Source organism: Neoarius graeffei, chromosome 5 (assembly GCF_027579695.1).
Source record: "Neoarius graeffei isolate fNeoGra1 chromosome 5, fNeoGra1.pri, whole genome shotgun sequence".
NCBI lineage: Eukaryota > Metazoa > Chordata > Actinopteri > Siluriformes > Ariidae > Neoarius > Neoarius graeffei.
In genome coordinates, this window is record NC_083573.1 from 18,349,567 (window position 1) to 18,366,770 (window position 17,204).

At 41.3% G+C, this 17,204-nt stretch overlaps 1 protein-coding gene across 2 annotated transcripts in view; it reads left to right on the forward strand.

The window, feature by feature from the left end:
• The first annotated feature begins 869 nt into the window (after positions 1-869).
• fbxo45 (F-box protein 45) overlaps positions 870-17,204 on the forward strand; it is a 39,662-nt gene continuing 23,327 nt past the window's right edge. The window contains exons 1-2 of one of the 2 annotated variants that reach the window (XM_060921359.1): positions 870-1,337; positions 4,529-4,633. In XM_060921359.1, the coding sequence (XP_060777342.1) occupies positions 1,050-1,337; positions 4,529-4,633 (393 nt within the window). In that variant the 5' untranslated portion in view covers positions 870-1,049. The remainder of the gene's footprint in view (positions 1,338-4,528; positions 4,634-17,204) is intronic. The other variant, XM_060921360.1, reaches the window with a different exon arrangement.

Sequence of the window (17,204 nt, forward strand, 5' to 3'; positions counted from 1 at the left end):
CGTAGTAAAACACAGCACAAAATTCAAGACCTTGTGTGACTTAGCTCATTGACACCCATTATAAACAGGACAGAAAAGTCTCTCACAGTCTATTCAGGAGACCCTTCTAGCGCTCACTGTGAAAGAATTTTGTGAATTTCTTTTTTTTGTGAAAAAAAAAACCCGGCCTCGGTCGGCATGACACTTCACCTTAGCCGCCCACTTTATTAGGAACACTTCTGTTCGTACATACAAACTACAAACACTCTTCTTAGAGTTTAGAGTTTATTTTATTTTTAAAAGGGACAGTGCACATATTAAACATTATCCTTGTGGTAAGGACAGATGTCTGTCCCAGGTTATAGCAGTACATGCTAATTTCCGCCTGTAGTCACTTTGTTTATACTCTTGAATAGCGCTTCTTCATGACGGCTGCTGTCTCAAGCACACACATAATCATTGCATTGAAACATCATTGCGGGTCACACATTCACGGCCAGCAAACATGCGTGACCGAATTGCTTCGCGCACTGCATCCTCTCACAATTTCCCCCGGGGAATTGTCCGGTCTAGTTGATGGTTACTGTTTGTTTGGGACATAGCCAGTTTGTACAGACTTCTTGTGCGCCCTCTGTCGGTGAAGTATGACCGGAATAATACAGACGTCATCGTTAATCAGGTCCTTAAAGGGACATTAAAATAATAATAAATAATAATAGTTGCATTATTTCCGAACAGCGTATGTAAAACAAATTTGTTTTAATTTGCAAAATTGTAATTGTGCATAAGTTTATTAAATAAATACCTCGATATATTATGTTTGAATATTTTACAACTCCGTGTATTTTAGCATGCACCCTAACAGGACCTTTACAATGGTACCAAGATTTGCTCGTTTCCCAACAAACGCGCACACACACTAGATGGTTTCGGCTAGCTGCTCCCAGTTTAAACATGCTTGCAGGAAACGAGGCTTGGTCCTGACCGGCTCCGGTAGCTCAAGACCGGGTGCTGTTCGGTGAATTAGCACCTAGCATTAGCGAGTCGTGACAGCGGAGCTCCAGCTCGACATGTCCGGCGTGGCGGCCGCTGCTGTCGGGAGCGTCGGCGGCTCCTGTGCGGGCGCGGCGTGTGGGGCTTCGGGGGTCGCCGGCCGGCTTCCAAGCCGCGTTCTGGAGCACATTTTCTCATATTTGGATTTATCGGACCTGATGCGCTGCTCGCTGGTGTGCTGGCACTGGAACAATTGTTTGGCGGATGAAAACAGCGAGGTGTGGCGAAGTCAGTGCACGCGCTTACTCAGCGACGAGGCTCTGCGCTCCGATATCCTCTGCAACCTCACGACTTACAAAGGAAAAGTGAGCCAGAAAAACACAAACACGCCTGAATGTGTCGCTTCGTATTCATCTTACTGTGCTGCATGAACTGGGGATGCGATATGCTTAATAAACAGCAGATTTGTGTAGCTTTCAGGCTACACGGTAATCTGTGCTGTGTCTGCGCGCGCAAGCATGAAATGCATCAGTCAGGGGGGAAAACCCAGACACGTCCATGTTTATAATTATTTTAAACACATGACCGTGTAGTGCTGATTATAAAGCTGGAGAAGCGTGCAGCAATTCGCCTCTCTCATATGACGTTACTTGTAAATAGTACAGAATCAGCAATACACTGGATTACACATGGCGTCACTGGATTACAAATGACGTCACTGATTGCGTATGGCGTCGCTGGATTAAACACGCGTTTATCCAGCGACGCCATATGCAATCAAGTGACGTCATCTGCAGCTAAGTTGAAGTTCCAATCAGTTGAGCAGGTTCTCAAGACCAATTCTGCATTAATGATGCCAGATTTGTATTTAGGAATACTATCTACTGGAATCTATGGAATCGATTTTGTGCCAAAATGTTCATACAATACTTTTGAAATAAACAAAAACGACAAATCAAAATACAAAAAAAAAGTATTTTTTTTAGACTGGCAAACAAATTATTCGTGTAATCATGCAAAATATCAGTCTATTACTCTTCAGAAACCTTTTATTTTTGTTCCGCGTCTTTCTCAGTTTTGTTTGACGTAATTTATTTTGGTTGCGATTCCAGCTTTCTCGTTTGCGCTCCCTGACTTTTTGCTTGCAGTTTTGGCACAAACTTCACGTGTGGGTGGGCTGTCCAGGAATGCATTCCCATTGGGTAACTTGTGTTTGACTGACAGCTACGCTCAGCCATTCCCCCGGAGGCTGTTGCGGCCATTTCCTACTCGGATTTTGTACTACTGCAACACATACAACACATTTGTCTCGTACTTACACTTTGTTGAATTAATTCAGTATCATAGTCGCCACTGAAGTCCACTCGATCCTTGTTTACCGTCAATGGATCGGTCACTCGTCAAACAGTCCGCCAAAATCCGAGTAGGGAACGGCTGAGTGTAACTGTCAGTCAAACATAAGTTACCCAATGGGAATGCATTCCTGGACAGCCCACCCACACGCGAAGTTTGTGCCAAAACTGCAAGCAAAAAGTCAGGGAGCGCAAACGAGAAAGCTGGAATCGCAACCAAAATAAGTTACGTCAAACAAAATTGAGAAAGATGTGGAACAAAAATAAAAGGTTTCTGAAGAGTAATAGACTGATATTTTGCATGATTACACGAATAATTTGTTTGCCAGTCTAAAAAAAATTTACTTTTTTTTTGTATTTTGATTTGTCGTTTTTGTTTGATATTTCAAAATATTGTATGAACATTTTGCCACAAAATTGATTCCATAGGAATCACTGTAGTACTGAAATATCCAAGACACTTAGAACCTCACAAACATGTTCTGATGATTTTGATGGGATGTATATCAGTGTGGGAAATAAGGCTGGACCGGTGGACATTGACCAGTAATTTTCGCATTTGTTCGCCTGTATTTCAAAAGCATCAGACCGAATGGCCGATTAAAAATTGTAAAGATATGGGTCTAATTTTCTTCCAAATGTTACACTGGATGAATACATTGTCATAACACGGCCTGTGAAACAGGGGCCCCCGCAGCCATGACTTTAAAACTTCATAACTCGGCCAAAATTTACAGGCTCTCCCTCTCCCCAAGCCCTTTCAAACAAGCCCAGGCTCGGCCCAATCTGACGTCAGAAGTGAGCGCGGATCATGAAAAACTTTAGCACAAGCTCTTGGTCTAGCTGCTTGTGCATGCGGGGATTTAAAAATTTATAACTCGGCCACCGAGTCCTAGCCCTGTCAGTATTTACAGGCACCTCCCATTCCCCAAGCCCTTTTGAACCAGCCCAGGCCCGGCCCAGTACGGCCATACCTCGGCTCTGAATCCTCCACGCGAGTATTGCTTGCCGAAAACTTTAATATGAGCCCTGGTTCAAGCCAGCTTTTAAAAATTTATAACTCAACCACCGAAGATCCTAGCCCCACCAAAATTTACAGGCACTTCCCTCTCTCCGAGTGGCACGCTAAATAAGGCGACAATAATACACTCAGCATTTGCTGTTGGTTTTATTGCACAATGCAGTTGAACAAGTCTTTCAGGGTTGACAGTATCTGATTGATACAGTTACCGGTAGTTGATTAAGGTGGGGTTTACATTAGACCGTATCAGCGGATCATCAGATTAACGTTTTTAAAATGATTAGTGTGCACACAGCAACGCCAATACACGATTCGCGTGCACACAGCAACACCAATACACGGATACTCTCGGCTCCGCAGGCATCCTGCGCTCCAAATCACTCCGCCCTGAACAGCGAGTGCCCTCTGGAGGGTGCACACTCCGGCCCTGCGCAGCTCACAGAGCGCATGAGCAATGATTTGGGACTGAGCCGCTGTGTGTGTGATCTCAGTGCATGTCGGGCATGCGCGTCACTTACCACTTGCAAGTGGAAGGATGGCAAGCCTAAAGACAACTACACAATGGGCAGTATTTGCATCAGTATTTGCAGTATTTTCATACTTTTATACTCTTTAATGAAAGGTGATACAAGGCGGAAGTCCGCGCCGTTTTTCAGCAGTCGCGCCACATGACCAACGCCAGCGAATCAGGAAGGTGGATGTCACAGTGACGTTGTCCAATGACGACGCCAGCTAGAGCTCAGCACAGCGTATCCACGTATTCTCAATGTTTACACAGCACCAGACCAGACACGATCTGGATTGAATACGTGGACCCTGGCGGATTCCCGTTTCCCGGCGTTTCCAGGCGTTTTAATGTAAACGGACAGTGCATCCGCGAAGAAAACGAGACAGATACGGTCTAATGTAAACTTGGTCTAAGAGTTCAGTTTATATGAAACTATGCAGTACAGTATTATGTTAAAGTGCTAAACTGCCAATCAGTGTTTGTGTATTTTTTTTATTTTTTATTTTTATTCTCATTTGGTGCTGGTTCCCGAGTTGTTTGCGACGAGTCTTTTTTCCGCGAGTGTTGGCGTTAATTACTAACTTTTTTTCTACAAATAATTTTCCAGTATCCTCTTTTTTTTTAAATTGTACTTTTGCTTTCCTTTTTCCGTTTTTTCCTCTCTTTTTTCGGAAGAACGCAGAGACCGGAAGCTTTCTTTTTTTCTTCTCCTGCGTAAAGACCATAAGCGAAGGCCGTCCACATCGGATCTACTTTAATATCAACAGATCTTCAATTAAGGTACGTGAATCCTTTCATCATGGCACACCTTCAGCCTGTTCAGTGTGCTGAGTGCAGGATGTTTAGTTATTCTTCCTCCGTCGCTAGCGATAGCTTTATTTGTGATAAGTGCAGATTAGATAGTTCTCTGACAGAGAAGATTATAGTGCTAGAAGCGCGTGTCCAGGCTTTAGAGAAGGCCAGTGAGCATGAGAACTGTAGTTTCTGTAGGGGAAAGTCTGGATGCCCTAAGTGGAGTTAGTAATCCCCCAACTCCGGCATTAGAGCCCTTACAGCGGGGCAAATGGTTGAAGACTCGGCGGCATAAGCGTAGAGCCAAAGTTACCACTGAGGCTCGCCCACGGGAGCACCACTCCTCTCTGTGTCACGTGTCAAACAGGTTTGCTCTCCTTAGTGATGCATCCACTGAGAAACCTGAAAGAGCTCTGGTTATAGGGGACTCTATCATATGGCATGTGAAATTAGCTCAGCCTTTAGGGGCACCAGCAGCTTTAGTGAGGTGTATACCAGGAGCCAGGGTGCCGGACATAGCAGGTAATCTTGGGGTCCTAGGCAAGCACAGTTTCTCAAAGATAGTTATCCATGCGGGAGCTAATGATATACGCCTTCGTCAGTCTGAGGTTACTAAGAGTAACTTTGTAGAGGTGTTTAAATTGGCAAAGACGATGTCCGATGCTGTAGTATGCTTTGGCCCCATTCCAATGCGTTATGGTCGCTGAACTGCTGGCTGTCCAGGTGGTGCTCTGAAAACAGTGTGGGCTTTATAGATAATTAGGCTAATTTTGAGGGCACTGCTGGCCTGTTAGGGCGGGACGGTATCCATCCCACTCGGGAAGGTGCTGCTCTCATTTCCTGCAGCATAGGTCATAGTCTCAGAACAGGCCTAGTTAATTTCTGACAATCCAGAGCCAAGGCCAGGGAGCAGACGAACAGGCTAAACCGACTGTCTACTAGCTGCACAGAGTCGTCACTCAGTGTCCACTACATTGAGACTGTGTCTGTTCCTCGAGCTCAACAAAAAAGTAGAAACATTCAGTGTTTGTTCCAGTAACCTAATCAATATAAAATTAGATCATACGGACTGTCCAGCTGCTGCCAGCACCTTTGATCTAAAGGTGGGGCTATTAAATATTAGATCTCTTACATCTAAAGCGCTAATGGTTAATGAACTTATTACTGATCAAGAGTTTTAATGTAATTTGTTTAACTGAAACATGGATTAAGCCAAATGAATCTATAGCATTAAATGAAGCTAGTCCTCCTGGATAGAGTTATATACACCAGCCTCGTCTAACTGGTAGAGGAGGAGGCGTCGTGGTTATTTATAATGATTATCTAGGTGTAACATACAAACCTGGTTATAAATTTAATACATTTGAAGTTCTTCATACTAATACTAGTGCATCTCAAAAAATTAGAATATTGTGAAAAAGTTCAATATTTTCCATCAGTTATTTAAGAAAGTGAAAATGTTATATATTATAGACTCATTACACATAAACTAAAATGTTTCAAGCATTTTTCTATTTTAATTTTAATCAGTATGGCATACAGTACAAAAAACATAAAAAAACCCGTCTCAAAATATTAGAATATTTCATTTCGAGTTTGAGTAAAACAGTATGAACACAGTGTATCTCTCGGTCTAGTTCAGTACACACAACCACAATCATGGAGAAGACTGCTGACTTGACTGTTGTCCAGAAGATGATCACTGATGCCCTCCACAAGGAGGGTAAGCCACAAAAGGTCATTGCTGAAAAGGGTGGCTGGAAAAGGTGCACAAGCAACAGGGATGGCTGCAGTCTTGAGAGGATTGTCAAGAAAAGTTGATTCAAGAACTTGGGAGAGCTTCACAAGGAGTGGACTAAGGCTGGTGTCAGTGTATCAAGACCCATCATGAACAGACATCTTCAAGAAAGGGGATACAACTTTCACATTCCTAATATCAAGCTACTCCTGAGCCAGAGACAATGTCAGAAGTGTCTTATCTGGGCTAAGGAGAGAAAGAAATGGACTATTGCTCAGTGGTCCAAAGTCCTCTTTTCAGATGAAAGTACATTTTACATTTAATTTGTTTGAAGCCCAGTGTGAGGTTTCCACAGTCTGTGATGATTTGGGATGCCATGTCATCTGCTGGTGTTGGTCCACTGTATTTTATCAAGTCCAAAGTCAACACAGCCATCTACCAGGAGATTTTAGAGCACTTCATGCTTCCATCTGCTGACGAGCTTTTTGGAGATGCTGATTTCCTTTTCCAGCAGGACTTGGCACCTACCCACAGTGCCAAAACTACTACCAAATGGTTTGCTGACCTTGATATTACTGTGTTTGATTGGCCAGCCAACTTGCCTGACCTGAACCCCATAGAGAATCTATGGGGTATTGTCAAGAGGAAGATGAGAAACACCCGACCCAAAAATACAGATACGCTGAAGGCCACTATCAAAGCAACCTGGGCTTCAATAACGCCTCAGCAGTGCCACAGACTGATCACCTCCATGCCACACCGCATTGATACAGTAATTCATGGTAAAGGAGCCCCAACCAAGTATTGAGTGTATAAATGAATATACTTTTCAGAAGTTGGACATTTTCTGTATTGTAAATCCTTTTTTTGATTGATCTTAGGGAATATTCTAATAATTTGAGATACTGGATTTCTGATTTTCATGAGCTATAAGCCATAATCATCAAAATTAAAACAAAAAAGGCTTTAAATATTTCACTTTATATGTAATGAATATAGAATATATGAAAGTTTACCTTTTTGAATTAAATTATGAAAAAAAGGAACTTTTTCATGGTATTCTAATTTTTTGAGATGCACTAGTATAATCTGTGTAGCCTCGAAAAATGGGTCTACCCAGTTACAGTGGTGCTTGAAAGTTTGAGAACCCTTTAGAATTTTCTATATTTCTGCATAAATATGACCTAAAACATCAGATTTTCAGACAAATCCTAAAAGTAGATAAAGAGAACCCAGTTAAACAAATGAGACAAAAATATTATACATGGTCATTTTATTTATTGAGGAAAATGATCCAATATTACATATGTGAGTGGTAAAAGTATATGAACCTCTAGGATTAGCAGTTAATTTAAAAGTGAAATTAGAGTCAGGTGTTTTCAATCAATGGGATGACAATCAGGTGTGAGTGGGCACCCTGTTTTATTTAAAGAACAGGGATCTATCAAAGTCTGATCTTCACAACACATGTTTGTGGAAGTGTATCATGGCACAAATAAAGGAGATTTCTGAGGACCTCAGAAAAAGTGTTGTTGGTGCTTATCAGGCTGGAAAAGTTTACAAAACCACCTCTAAAGAGTTTGGACTCCACCAATCCACAGTCAGATTGTGTACAAATGGAGGAAATTCAAGACCATTGTTACCCTCCCCAGGAGTGGTCGACCAACAAAGATCACTCCAAGAGCAAGGCGTGTAATAGTCGGCGAGGTCACAAAGGACCCCAGGGTAACTTCTAAGCAACTGAAGGCCTCTCTCACATTGGCTAATGTTAATGTTCATGAGTCCACCATCAGGCGAACACTGAACAACAATGGTGTGCATGGCAGGGTTGCAAGGAGAAAGCCACCGCTGTCCAAAAAGAACATTGCTGCTCATCTGCAGTTTGCTAAAGGTCACGTGGACAAGCCAGAAGGCTATTGGAAAAATGTTTTGTGGAGGGATGAGACCAAAATAGAACTTTTTGGTTTAAATGAGAAGTGTTATGTTTGGAGAAAGGAAAACACTATGTTCCAGCATAAGAACCTTATCCCATCTGTGAAACATGATGATGGTAGTATCATGGTTTGGGCCTGTTTTGCCGCATCTGGGCCAGGAAGGCGTGCCATCATTGATGGAACAATGAATTCTGAATTATACCAGCGAATTCTAAAAGAAAATGTCAAGACATCTGTCCATGAACTGAATCTCAAGAGAAGGTGGGTCATGCAGCAAGACAACGACCCTAAGCACACAAGTCGTTCTACCAAAGAATGGTTAAAGAAGAATAAAGTTAATGTTTTGGAATGGCCAAGTCAAAGTCCTGACCTTAATTCAATTGAAATGTTGTGGAAGGACCTGGAGCAGGCAGTTCATGTGAGGAAACCCACAATCATCCTAGAGTTGAAGCTGTTCTGTACAGAGGAATGGGCTAAAATTCCTCCAAGCCAGTGTGCAGGACTGATCAACAGTTACCGGAAATGTTTAGTTGCAATTATTGCTGCACAAGGGGGTCACACAGATACTGAAAGCAAAGGTTCACATAATTTTGCCACTCACAGATCTGTAATATTGGATCATTTTCCTCAATAAATAAATGACCAAGTATAATATTTTTTGTCTCATTTGTTTAACTGGGTTCTCTTTGTCTACTTTCAGGACTTGTGTGAAAATCTGATTGTTTTAGGTCATATTTATGCAGAAATATAGAAAATTCTAAAGGGTTCATAAACTTTCAAGCACCACTGTAATTCCGTTACTTATTATTTACAGGCCCCTGGGGGATATTCTAGTTTCTTTCTGAATTTGCAGATTTTATCTCCGATCTGGTTATTTCCTTAGACAAAGCTTTAGTTGTTGGAGGTTTTAATATTCACTTCGATAACCCAGAAGACCCTTTGAAAACAGCGTTTGTGTCCATTTTAGATTCAGTAGGGATTAATCAGAATGTCATAGGACTGACCCATAATGGTGGTCACACCCCCCAGGGCTCGACATTAACGGTTGTCCGCTTGTCCGGGACAAGTGATGCTTTATGTCGGACAAGTTCATTGTCTCAGTTACTTGTCCGATCGGACAAGTGCCAAAATACGCCGATATTCGGGTTACATATCAAATTTATCAGTTTATTCACATGATTTCCGAAGCATCTCACTCGACATATTGTTTTGATGAATCGCCGGATGTTTCTATTCGGAAAGAGTGATGTGCGCATGCACAATATTCAGACCCTCCAGGATTTCGCGATGTTGCGATTTGCAACATCAACGCAAATTCAACCAATCCCCGCGAATTCAGGGCGGTGTTGGAATTATATCCAATCACCTCAACTTTCCCGTAAATTTGACCAATCATTGGCGTTGTCTTGAGGTGACGTCGACAAACTACCTTCTGCCTTACTTCCGTGTATACATTCAAGAGAAGCAGCATGTGCGCAGTGTTGCCAGATTGGGCGGTTTCCCACCCAATTGGGCGTGTTTTGAACATATTTTGGGCTGGAAAACGTCAGCAGTATCTGGCAACACTGCATGTGCGAGTCAGTGTTTTATATAGGCTTAAATTCTGTTACTGAAAGTGTGTTATGTTTACAGTGAAGGACTGTGTGCACTTTATTTTTTTTTTACTTAACACGAGAAATTAATGGATGCCAACATTTTTGCCAAAATGGTATTTTATTTTCCATTGTTTAGGCAGCTTCAGCATCATACTGTGAGATTCTGTTCAAATTATTTTTTTCTTCTATGAAGCCTGAGCCATTTATTTTATTAGTTTATAATTATTGTTTAATTTAGTCTTCAGGAGAGACTGCCTGCACACAGTACTAGTATTACGGTAGTTTTTTTTCTTACATGAAAGCTGAGGCATTTATATTATATTTTAAGGTAATTTCATGTTGTGCTGTGAGGTTCTCTGCACTTTAACTTTTGAACCAACAGGTGCATTTGGATAAGTAAAGCCTATTTTTCTGCATTTTTGTAGTCCTGGTAATCTTTTATATTGGTAAAGCTGTTTATAGGACCATTTCTCAGTGTCTTTTTGTTTTTTTTTAATCAATAGTTTTTCAGTAATAACTTAATATTTAACATATCACTCAATTTTAATCACAAAAAGAGAAAATCACAATAATTTCTCGCAACTTTCACTTCCTCCCGCAATGTAATTGCAACAAAAACCTAAAAAACACCAACTTTCATCGCAATTTTTTGGAAAACCCCCACAACATCAGACATTTTAGCCCGCAACAATCACAAAAAAGGCCCACGAAATCCTAGGGGGACTGAATATTCCACTTGCGAAACCAGCCAATACCGCTGCGTGTATTTGAGCTGAAAAGTTAACGGTCGTTTAGGATTGGTTTTAATCGTGTCATACACGTGGATTTGTTGACATTTCTGTTGGCAGGATCATTATTCAACTGTATATTTACGTTGAGTATGTGGTAATTCCCAAATCTTTGAATTGTTGTTGATGGTGTTCATTATAAAAATTTAGACATTTAGAAAATATCCCTCCTGAAGTTCGGCTTCACAAAGAAGTCTAGTGAATCCGAGGCATCTGGTGCTGAAAAGAAGAGGAAACAGTCACAGCAGAACTATGAAAGCAAGAGAGAGCGGAAATTTCTCAATTCTTGGAAGGATGAATTTGAATGGGTCCAAGACACCGGAGATGGAATGCAATGTTCTCTGTGCATATCGCATCCTACTTTATGCTGATGTCTCGAGCAGCATGTTTAAAGATACAGCTTCATATAGGCGAGACATTCTAGTGTCTCATGGCAAGAATACAAGCCACAAGCAGTGTGATGCAAATGCAATAAAGATTGTTGGGTTACAAATAGTTTATTTGTGGGGGGGGTTCTCAAATATTTCTTCAGACAAGTCAACTTCACATTCGGACAAGTAAATTTCCTTTCAACTTGCCCGACAGGACAAGTGGTTTCAAAAGTTAATGTAGAGCCCTGCCCTCGATCTAATACTAACATTCGGGTTAAATGTAGAAAACGTAGTCACACTTCCACAGTCTGAAGTTATCTCAGATCATTATCTCATCTCATTCAAAATATGTCTGAGTAATAATCTATGCACCTCACCATGCTACTGTATTAAATGTACATTCATGTCAACTACTGCACAGAGCTTTATAAATGATCTCTCAGAGTTATCAACTTTGATTGGGTCACTGTCAGCCCCTGCAGAACTTGATCAGGCAACTGAATGCTTAAGGCCTCTGCATGCTCGTGCGACAAGGCTTTCACAGATAGCTTTTCGCAGACAGTTGTAATTTATTGTTGAGCGGGGATAATAGGCGTTCGCCATGTTATTCACCGGCACAACGCAAGGGGGCGGGAAGTCGCTAGGAGTAGTTGGTGGGTGTGGTTAGTGGAGTGTTTATCCTCCGGTTACTTATAATGACTAGAACTTTTTTTTTTTTATAATGACTAGAACTGGAGTCGTATAGATGTACGTACTTCCTCAATCAACCGCTCTTCGTGCTGCTCCATCTTCGCTCGTGTTTTTAAAAATGCCGGTCGTGAAAACAAACCAAACCGGGAAAGTAGGGAAGCGGAAGTGCATGTACAGCGGATGTAGAGTGGACCAATCGGAGCCCTCTTGTCTGCGACGCTGTCTGCGAGGCTTCTGCGGTGGTCACAATTTTTGGGAGGTGCGCGCAGAGCGTCTGCGAAGGTGGGGGGGCTACGCAGACACTGTCTGCGACGCTATCTGCGAGGACTGGGTTGTCAGCATAAATTGGCCTTTAGTCAACATTCCGCCATACTTTAGATAATGTAGCTCCTCTTAAATGGAAAATGGTCAGAGACAAAAAATTAGCACCCTGGTATAATGACGACACTCGCACTTTAAAACAGACCACTTGAAAATTGGAACGTAAATGGCGTTAAACAAAATTGGTAGTGTTCAAATTAGCGTGGAAGGAGAGCTTCCTGAAGTATAGAAAAACTCTTAGTGCTACTAGATCAACATATCCCTAATAGAAGATAACAAAAATAATCCTAGATTCCTATTTAATACTGTAGCAAAATTAACCAGGAATAAGTCCACTATAGACACATGCACACCTGTAGTATGTAGTAGCAACAACTTCATGAATTTTTTTAATGACAAAATTGAGAATATCCAACAAAAAACTCAAACTACTAATTTAAGGTCAGACAATGTAAGTGACCCTGTAGTTAACAATATAACTGGATCAGATCAGCAATTGGAATGTTTTACTCCCCTTAGAGAAACTGAATTACTTTCATTAATCTCAGCATCAAAAGCCTCAACTTGTGTACAACCCCAATTCCAAAAAAGTTGGGACAAAGTACAAATTGTAAATAAAAACGGAATGCAATGATGTGGAAGTTATAAAAAAAAAAAATCCATATTTTATTCAGAATAGAACATAGATGACATATCAAATGTTTAAACTGAGAAAATGTATCATTTAAAGAGAAAAATTAGGTGATTTTAAATTTCATGACAACAACACATCTCAAAGTTGGGACAAGGCCATGTTTACCACTATGAGACATCCCCTTTTCTCTTTACAACAGTCTGTAAACGTCTGGGGACTGAGGAGACAAGTTGCTCAAGTTTAGGGATAGGAATGTTAACCCATTCTTGTCTAATGTAGGATTCTAGTTGCTCAACTGTCTCAGGTCTTTTTTGTCGTATCTTTCCGTTTTATGATGCACCAAATGTTTTCTATGGGTGAAAGATCTGGACTGCAGGCTGGCCAGTTCAGTACCCGGACCCTTCTTCTACGCAGCCATGATGCTGTAATTGATGCAGTATGTGGTTTGGCATTGTCATGTTGGAAAATGCAAGGTCTTCCCTGAAAGAGACGTCGTCTGGATGGGAGCATATGTTGCTCTAGAACCTGGATATACCTTTCAGCATTGATGGTGTCTTTCCAGATGTGTAAGCTGCCCATGCCACACGCACTAATGCAACCCCATACCATCAGAGATGTAGGCTTCTGAACTGAGCGCTGATAACTTGGGTCGTCCTTCTCCTCTTTAGTCCGAATGACACGGCATCCCTGATTTCCATAAAGAACTTCAAATTTTGATTCGTCTGACCACAGAACAGTTTTCCACTTTGCCACAGTCCATTTTAAATGAGCCTTGGCCCAGAGAAGACGTCTGCGCTTCTGGATCATGTTTAGATACAGCTTCTTCTTTGAACTATAGAGTTTTAGCTGGCAACGGCGGATGGCACGGTGAATTGTGTTCACAGATAATGTTCTCTGGAAATATTCCTGAGCCCATTTTGTGATTTTCCAATACAGAAGCATGCCTGTATGTGATGCAGTGCCGTCTAAGGGCCCGAAGATCACGGGCACCCAGTATGGTTTTCCAGCCTTGACCCTTACGCACAGAGATTCTTCCAGATTCTCTGAATCTTTTGATGATATTATGCACTGTAGATGATATGTTCAAACTCTTTGCAATTTTACATTGTCGAACTCCTTTCTGATATTGCTCCACTATTTGTTGGCACAGAATCAGGGGGTCATCTTCCCATCTTTACTTCTGAGAGCCGCTGCCACTCCAAGATGTTCTTTTTATACCCAGTCATGTTAATGATCTATTGCCAGTTGACCTAATGAGTTGCAATTTGGTCCTCCAGCTGTTCCTTTTTTGTACCTTTAACTTTTCCAGCCTCTTATTGCCCTGTCCCAACTTTTTTGAGATGTGTTGCTGTCATGAAATTTCAAATGAGCCAATATTTGGCATGAAATTTCAAAATGTCTCACTTTCGACATTTGATATGTTGTCTATGTTCTATTGTGAATACAATATCAGTTTTTGAGATTTGTAAATTATTGCATTCCGTTTTTATTTACAATTTGTACTTTGTCCCAACTTTTTTGGAATCGGGGTTGTACTAGATCCCTTACCTACACGTCTATTCAAACAGATACTACCTGAAGTAATTGAACCCCTTCTAAAAATAATAAATTATTCTCTTAGGATTGGCTATGTACCCAAATCCTTTAAACTAGCAGTTATCAAACCCCTGATTAAAAAACCTGACCTTGATCCCTGTCAGCTGTCCAATTATCGTCCAATATCGAACCTCCCCTTTATCGCCAAGATCCTTGAAAAAGCTGTGGCACAGCAGTTATGCTTATATTTGCATAGGAATAGCATCCATGAAATGTATCAGTCAGGATTTAGACCTCATCATGGCACAGACAGCTCTGGTTAAAGTAGTAAATGACCTACTGTTGGCGTCTGATCAGGGCCGTGTCTCGCTGCTTGTGTTGCTTGACCTTAGTGCAGCATTTGATACCATAGATCATTCCATTCTTCTGGATAGACTAGAAAATGCTGTGGGAGTTAAGGGAACGGCCCTCTCCTGGCTCAGGTCTTATTTAACTGATCGCTATCAGTATGTTGATGTAAATGGTGATTTTTCTAGACATACTGAGGTAAAGTTTGGTGTTCCACAAGGTTCTGTCTTGGGTCCACTGCTTTTTTTTTTTTTTTCTTTATACATGTTACCTCTGGGTGACTTATTATTTGTAAACCTTGTATTAGTTTCCACTGTTATGCTGATGGCACACAGTTGTATGTTTCTGCAAAACCTGATGAGGGACACCAGCTTAATAGAATTGAGGAATGTGTGAAGGACATTAGACACTGGATGCTTATTAACTTCCTTCTGCTTAACTCTGACAAGCCTGAAGTACTTGTACTAGGACCACTTGCAGCTAGAAGTAAGTTTTCTGATTACACAGTAACTCTGGATGGCCTTTCTGTTTCTTCATGTGCAGCAGTAAAAGACCTCTGGGTGATTATTGACCCCAGTCTTTCATTCGAAAGTCACATTGATAACATCATCCAGATAGCTTTCTTTCATCTCAGAAATATTGCTAAGATAAGAAATTTAATGTCACTACATGACACGGAAAAACTAGTTCATGCTTTCATTACCTCCAGGTTGGATTATTGTAATGTCTTACTGTCTGGATGTTCCAATAAGTGCATAAACAAGCTCCAGTTAGTTCAAAATGCAGCAGCAAGAGTTCTTACTAGAACTAGAAAATATGACCACATCACCTCTGTCTTATCCACACTGCATTGGCTCCCAATCAAATTTCATATTGACCTTTTAAAGCACTGAATGGTCTCGCACTACAGTACCTCAGTGAACTTCTGGCCCATGACCCGCCACGCCTACTTGGATCAAAAGGTGCAGGCTATCTGCTGGTACCTCATATAGTGAAGGCTACATCAGGGGGCAGAGCCTTTTCTTACAAAGCCCCACAGTTATGGAACAGCCTTCCAAGTAATGTCGGGGAATCGGACACAGTCTCAGTGTTTAAGTCTAGGCCGAAAACATATCTGTTTAGTCAAGCCTTTTGTTAATGGTGTTTATGAGGTAAAGGTGTAGATCTGGAGGGTCCTCAGACATAGTGTTTTGGTAAACTGGGATGTATGGATGTTGTCAGTCCCCCACTTGCTTGCTCACTCGAGTTTGTTGACGGTGTAGTGGCTGGCTGCTTTATGTCCCGGGGCTCCCTCATGCCTGTGTTACCTTCTGGCTCTCCCGTTTATGCTGTCCTAGTTAGTTTTGCCGGAGTCCCTGCTTGTACTCCGTGCAATATGTATACTGTTCCTACTTATTCAGGTGACATTGGGCATACCTAACAACCTGTGTTTTCTCCCCCCCCCCCCAAAAAAAAGAAAAAAATCTGTCCCTCTGAGTTACATGTCGGTCCTGGGATCGAGATGCTGACCTCTTCTGCTCCTCGGACCTGTCTGATCCATCCTGGTGCCCTGTGTCTGGTTGGAGTCTCATCGCATCGCTTCTGTGGAGGACGGCCCCATGTGGACAGTTGAAAGTCACACCTGGAGGACGCTCTGGACACTTACAGTAATGCTTTTATGGCTGAGGACTGCAGTTGTCATGAACAGTTTTGCACTCAATTTCCATCAGTGAAGAGTTTATAACCCCAACGAAACTGACTTCATGTTAAAACTATTAATGTTATAGTCATGTTGTCTGTTGTTGCCCAAATGAGGATGGGTTCCCTTTTGAGTCTGGTTCCTCTCGAGGTTTCTTCCTCATGTTATCTGAGGGAGTTTTTCCTTGCCACCGTCGCCACAGGCTTGCTCATTGGGAATAGATTAGGGATAAAATTAGCTCATGTTATAAGTCGTTCAAATTCTGTAAAGCTGCTTTGCGACAATGTTTATTGTTAAAAGCGCTATACAAATTGACTTGACTTATTCATAATAAGAATGATAGTCATATGCTTTGGATGATGTAGGTTTATATTTTAAGAGTTTTTATTTTCTTCTGTTTTTCTAAGTTCTAGTCTAACAGATTTTTGCCTGAATGCCAAATGATATGACCATGTCTAGTTTTGAGTCATTTTAAGTCATTTTGTTACAAAGTTACTTGGAATCTTGTACTCAAAATTTTAACTCCCATGTAAGAATAGTTATATTGTTAATTGCCAAATTTATTATAAACATGGTATAAAAAAGTAATTGTTGACATAATGTTTCATGAGCGTTATTATAGTACCAATATATGAGTAGCAGTAAGTTGTAACAAACTGGAAGATCCTGCCCCCCCCCTTTTTTTTCCCTCCTTTTTCCTAGACATGGAACAGACCTGTGTGCTACTGTTTTCTTGGGTAGAACTTATGTTTTACTTGAATCTTCTGACATTTTTCTTGTCAATATTCAGTTTGTAGTGTAATTGGCAACTAACATAGTGTAATTTGGCCTTTGACGATCACAAAAATGTGCCTGGAAATAGCTGAGAAATCATCTCCAGGCGTCTAAAGCCCTTCAGCTTCCGGGACCCTAAGACAGGCCCTGGA